Source organism: Hyperoodon ampullatus (assembly GCF_949752795.1).
Source record: "Hyperoodon ampullatus genome assembly, chromosome: 2".
Taxonomy (NCBI): Eukaryota; Metazoa; Chordata; class Mammalia; order Artiodactyla; family Ziphiidae; genus Hyperoodon; species Hyperoodon ampullatus.
The window spans coordinates 43,407,379-43,413,243 of record NC_136915.1 but is presented as its reverse complement, the minus strand read 5'-3'; the positions used below and the strand labels follow the sequence as shown (position 1 = coordinate 43,413,243).

The 5,865-nt window shown below is 37.3% G+C and overlaps 1 protein-coding gene across 1 annotated transcript; it reads right to left on the bottom strand.

Moving 5' to 3' along the window:
- Nucleotides 1-1,115: 1,115 nt before the first annotated feature.
- On the bottom strand, nucleotides 1,116-5,054 carry CDKN2C (cyclin dependent kinase inhibitor 2C; the record flags this gene model as incomplete). Its single annotated transcript, XM_079697686.1, has 2 exons — nucleotides 1,116-1,493; nucleotides 4,926-5,054. The coding sequence occupies 2 exons, from the start codon at nucleotides 5,052-5,054 to the stop codon at nucleotides 1,116-1,118; spliced, it is 507 nt and encodes a 168-aa protein (XP_079553812.1).
- Nucleotides 5,055-5,865: the final 811 nt, after the last annotated feature.

The following is a 5,865-nucleotide window of genomic DNA, read 5'->3' as shown; positions in this document are numbered from 1 at the left end:
AGCTTCGTGGGAATCAAGTGCTATATGTAGGAGTGGCCTATTTATTTATTGTAAAAGTTTCTATATTTATTATCCTGTAGCCCCTAAATAAGTTATGACCCTTATATGTAATATATGTATGTTCTTGCTAAGCTTTTTATCCCCTAAATATTGGTATTTGCAGCATATTTTAATATTTAAACATTTTGTAACTTTACACTTCTGATATTTCAGGGAGAAAAAGCCAGTGTTACACTTAGCATACTTATGGTATAACTTTGGGAAACGTATTGTTTAACCAATTGTTTCATTTTGTGATTTTTAAAAAATCAACTAATGGGAAGCACTTTTAGATGACATTTTCTTTTTAAAGTGCCTTTTAGAGCTAACATATATTTGCTTTCAGATCGCTACTTCTGAAACTTGTTTTTCAACTATTTAACTTTGAGAGAAAGGGAAGATCGAATATATAAGGATAAATTCACACTGAAATAATTTCAGGTTTATTTCTAAAACATGTTGTCCTTATTCTGTTTTAAAGCAGACATACTAGGCACCAAGTAAAATCTTTGAGGGGAAGCATGAGGAGAGAAAGAAAAGAATAACTGAATCATCAATAGAATATGTCTAGTTTTTCAATTAGTCTAATTTTTCTAACGTCAAGACTTAAAACACCATGATCTTTTAGTGTAGCTCTCCTTAGCAAGAGGCAAATTATGTGGGGATTATAAGAGGAGTGGGAACCACAGAAAACACTGTCCTCCTGTTTTGAAAAAGTGTTTTAATCAGGCAAAAGAAGCATCAGGACAAACCATTTTTAAAACAAAGTCTTCAAGTTGGGTATTGAGACTGGCAAAGGGAGAAGCAAGGAGAAAAGTCAGGGAAAGATAAAATATTCAGATGAAAGCCAAAGCTATTTGCAATTACATGTTAGAACTCAGGGTTTTGCAGGTGAAAAAGATGTTGCTTAAATATATTCATAAACCTGTAGTAAGATTTCCACTTAGCAGTTTCAGAAGATTTAACTAGCTGCTTAAAGTATGACAAAACTGAATTTTAACAAATGATATTAAAATAGGACAGCCAATCAATTAACTGACAAAATAGAAGGCAGTGTGGGAGAGCCCTCCCCACATTCATTGCAGATTCGCAGCTCCCTCCGCCCGGTTTCCCTCCATCAGGCTAACGACCTCGTTTCTCCGGTAGAGCCTGGCCAAGTCGCAGGCGGTGTCCCCCTGATGGTTCCGATGCCCCACTTTGCAGGCCGTGTGCTTCACAAGGAACTCCACCACGGGGAGGTGGCCTTCTTTGGCAGCCAAGTGCAAGGGCAGGTTCCCTTCATTATCCTCGATGTTAACATCAGCTTGAAACTCCAACAAAGTCTGTAAAGTGTCCAGGAAACCTGCTCTGGCTGCATCGTGAATGACAGCGAAACCAGTTCGGTCTTTCAAATCGGGATTAGCACCTCTAAGTAGTAGTCTCCTGGCAATCTCGGGATTTCCAAGTTTCATAACCTAGAAAAGAAGAAAAAACGGTAGAATCCTTCAAGTGTTCCTACTACAAGAATATTTTAAAATATCCATCTCTTTTTATGTATGTAACTATTTTTGATGAAGGAGTGCTTGGGGAAGACCCATATGATCGGGTTTGAAGGGCTCAGTTGCAGGAAATGAGTACTATTAGGTAAAAGTAGAAGAAAACTAAAAATTGAGCTTCTATGATGGAATATCTTAAACGGGCCCAAAAGTAGGATAAATTGATTAATAAAATAGAATGAGTCCGACTTATATAAAATTCACTGACAACTTGGTTCTCTATCTCCCATAAAGAGTTGTGTAATTTCATGAATTTATTAAAATGAAAGAAATGGAACTTGAGATTTAAGTAAGTCTCCTTCTGCTTGCTTGTTCATGCTCATAAAATGTGCCTGCGGTGTTAATTCTGTAAAATAAAATGTGGGTAAATTTTATTTTCTAAATAGCTGAAAAGAAATAAGGAGAGTGAGTTTCTTTAAATCCTCAAAGAAGTGCTTCCACACATCAGACTCCATCTAGTCTGATTTTATAAGTGTGAAAATGATCTCCTAAAAATCCAAACCTGGTATTTTCTTAAATTATTAATTTTCACAAGTTCTTTCCAAATAGATACAGCCCCAAGTTTCCAAGTATTTTTTTAAATAGTTGTTTTTTCTTTGCAATTATTTCATATGGGTTACTAGGTGTGTTTAGTGCTTAGAATCCTTCACTTGAAATTTAAAAATGTTACTGATTATTAAAGTGAAAAAAAGCAACAGTGTTCTACATTGTCAATGTATTTATCTAAAACTAAGTTCATGATATGTCTTGTATTAGATAGGAAATGACTGTATGGAAACTGTTCTTGAAAAGAATGAAACAGTCATTCTACTATATTACTTACTGTTTCCTAAAGTTCTAACTAGCCTCCTAATTTTCAAGTGAGCAAAAGAAGAGAAAATAAGATATTTAATGTGTATTTTGGGACACAGACAGCTTTGTCTTGTGGTTTCAGCCCATTTATTAATCAACTGGTGATCCCATCTTATTTCCTTTTGCAGTTATTATCAGGCATTTAGGAATAGCTATGTGTAAACTGCCAGTATTTTAAAAGCCAGAATTTGGTATTAAAATTTGCTATCAACATACAAATAATTCACATGACAAAGACTTATCTACTGGTGTTTATATATATTTCACGCTAATAAGAAATCACTATTAGGCTCTCATAGTTATAAAATATTTTGTGGAGCAGTATTCAGGTGTACAATACATATAATTTAATTGTGAAAAATATAGTCTCATTAACATGCAAGAATATTTCAGCATTTTAATTGTTTTAATTTATATTTAGGTATATTCATAATAACCTAAATTTATAATACATTACACAGTAGACACTCAAATGTTTGTGAAATTAAATATACACTGGACAATACATACAAAGCTGATCTCTAGAATGTTTGTTTTAAAAAATCACAAATTAAGGAGCATGATGAAATATATTTAGAATGAATAATATTTTATAAATGCAAACTCTATAGATGGCCAAGATGTTAAGCTTCCCTGTTGATAAAACCCTGTTGACTTTTAGCCCTTCCTTTGGGGCAGTGGTTAAAAATGATACATAATTTATTTTTCAAGAACTTCAATGAAATACTTTTTGGTTATGAAAAATTAACACAGTCTAATTTTTACCACAGCTGCCTCTAAATACTTAGTCACATCTAAGGACCTGAACTGGGAAAAATAAGAGAGAGACACCTTGGATCTTTGTAAAGCAAATGTACGATTAAGGCCTTTGATATCATCCTGATTGAGAAGCTTACACTAGGAAGGGGGAAAAAGCTTTTGTAACTGGGTTAATAAACATAATTGTAGGAGAAAATTTGCCATATTTCACCAAAAATAATAGTACTGCTGGAAATTGTTTTGAAAGAAAGTTCTTTCTTGAGTTATGACACAACTTCAGAGTCAGGATTATACATACTGAAAATAAGCCTTGAGACTCCTGTTTGTGTGTGTTTCATTATATGTACTAGGACTAAGCCACAATAAGTGGGTGTTAATATCTTGATAAGTATGTTTAATATAAACGAGACTGCAGAACTGTATTAAAAATGTTTGTCAAAACTTTTTTTTTTTTTTGCAGTATTAATCTCCCAGTCTTCCTGCTCGTCAAAAGTCCTGCAAGATCCTATTCTTACAGGGTTAAGTGGCTCACTCTTTGTGATATTTATATAATATTTTGAATGTTCAATAGGAAACTTTTCAATATATTAAATTTGTGGCATTGCTATCATCACAAAACCTGTTAAAAACTACTAGGTGGAAAAAGAAAAAAATCCTTTCCCCACTTAATCTACCTGAAATAACAAGATAAATAATTTAGTATCTGTAAGCTTCCTTAATACTGAAATTTTTGCAAGGTCAGTGTATTCTGATTTAAAATATACAGGCTGTATGGACTTCATCTGTCAATAGTACATCTCCTGCCACTTAAATTTCTAATTCTTGCAATTAAAACAAAGCACTCTAAAAACCCTCTCCCCAGTGGATTTTCAAAAACAGCTTTAAGTGTTGCATTTCGAATACGCATAGCTTATAAGAATATCATCAGAACTCAGATAAAGCAACTGTTTGAGGCTACTTTGCCATTTTTCTGTTTCTAAGCCTTTCAACTAAGTTACATGATAACGTTCAGAGGAGGAAAAAAAATTATCAGGTACAATACTTGGCAGCTGGACGTGTTTCATTTGTTGCTTGTAAATCTAATTACTAAAAATTAGAACATACCAGGGTATGACCGCAGAGACAAAAACACTATAAACTGAGCTCTGATTAGAAAATTCAACTTTTTATTCCTCCTCGATCCTGAATGGGTGGATGGTATTACATTAACTGTGAAATGTACATCCTGTGCCCGTGCCCAGGCCACCCATTCCAAACGAGGAAAGGTCGTTGGTCAAAACCTGAAGCATTTGAAGAAAAAACACGCTTGCCAGTAGTCAAGAAAATTAACGTTAAACTCAATTATTGGAGCAAAGTACGGAAACCACTAATAGCAGTGTATTTACTTCAAATAATAATCATAATAACGTGTTTACAGAGCTGTCTAAAAAAAAGAAAAACCAAAAAACTCAGCGCTGCTAAGACTGCTACAGAATCCCCACCGTCACAAAAACATTCCAAAAATTAAGACCAAACCTGGAACCCACTTGATATCGAGGATGTTATTGGATTTGACGAGTTTGTTCAAAGTACGTCATTTTGGGGAGTTGGATCCACTTAAAGATATAAAATATGGCAACCAACTAGTTTTTAAAACAGTTAAATTTTGTACCCCTGAAAGCTTAAAAGCTATTATTCTAGAAACCCGGGTCACGTAGGCAACATTGTTGACCTGTTTTCCCCACCTCTCTGGATACCAACCTGCAGCGCAGTCCTTCCAAATCCATTTTGTGCATTGACGTTTACATTATTTTGCAACAAACTAGTAAGTTGCTCTAGGTCCCCCCTGGCAGCTGCGGACGCCAACTCGTTCCCCCAAGGCTCGGCCATTCTTTAGGGTCCTGACGATCGGGAAAAGATGAATTAGTTGTTTTTCTTTTTCCCCTTTCCTTCGCTCCTAACCAGGCTGCATGATGGCATCGGAGACTGACAGAAGGACTGGGATGGTTAATCTGGAGTAGAGCTTGGTAGTAAATACTAGTAAGATCTGCCTGCCAAAAGCCCGCCCCTCGATTCACACGTGATTATTCAGCAAAACTGAGCCATTGGAGAGGGGCTCCGCTCCTCGCTTTTTAGCTTAACCCCTATGAAGAATTCTGGTGATTAAACTGAGAGATATACAGGCACACATATATTTCTGGTAAATTACTCTGGACGTAAAATATAGGCAGAGCTGGCACGTACCTACACTACAGATCTCCGTGAGGAATGTGTGCGGAGGTTTAAGGCACTAGATCAGGGCAGAAAATACCGCGAAAAAAGAGACATTTGGGGGGGAAGAAAAGGCATCAACCCACCCTTGTTCACGGTGGTGACTTGAGCCGCGCGAGCCAGTACCGCAGGGGCAGGTCCTCGAAGGGGCTCGGTCTCCATCCGTCTCGCCGAAGGGGTAGTCCTGAGTCCTCCGCTGCAGGGAGAGCGCCGCGGTGGCTGGATGCTGAGGTGCTCCGGGGGTTAAAGATGATCGCCAAAAGCAAATGAGAGTAGCAGTTCCGTGGCCCTCAAGTTACAGGTCGTAACGACTCCTCGGTGGCCTTGGATTCTCCGGAGGAGCCTTAATTCGCGTTCAGGCCGAGCTGCGGGCTAACGCCGCGCGGGAGGGCTCCGGAGCCCGCCCGCCGGGCTACCGCAGCCCCACCGA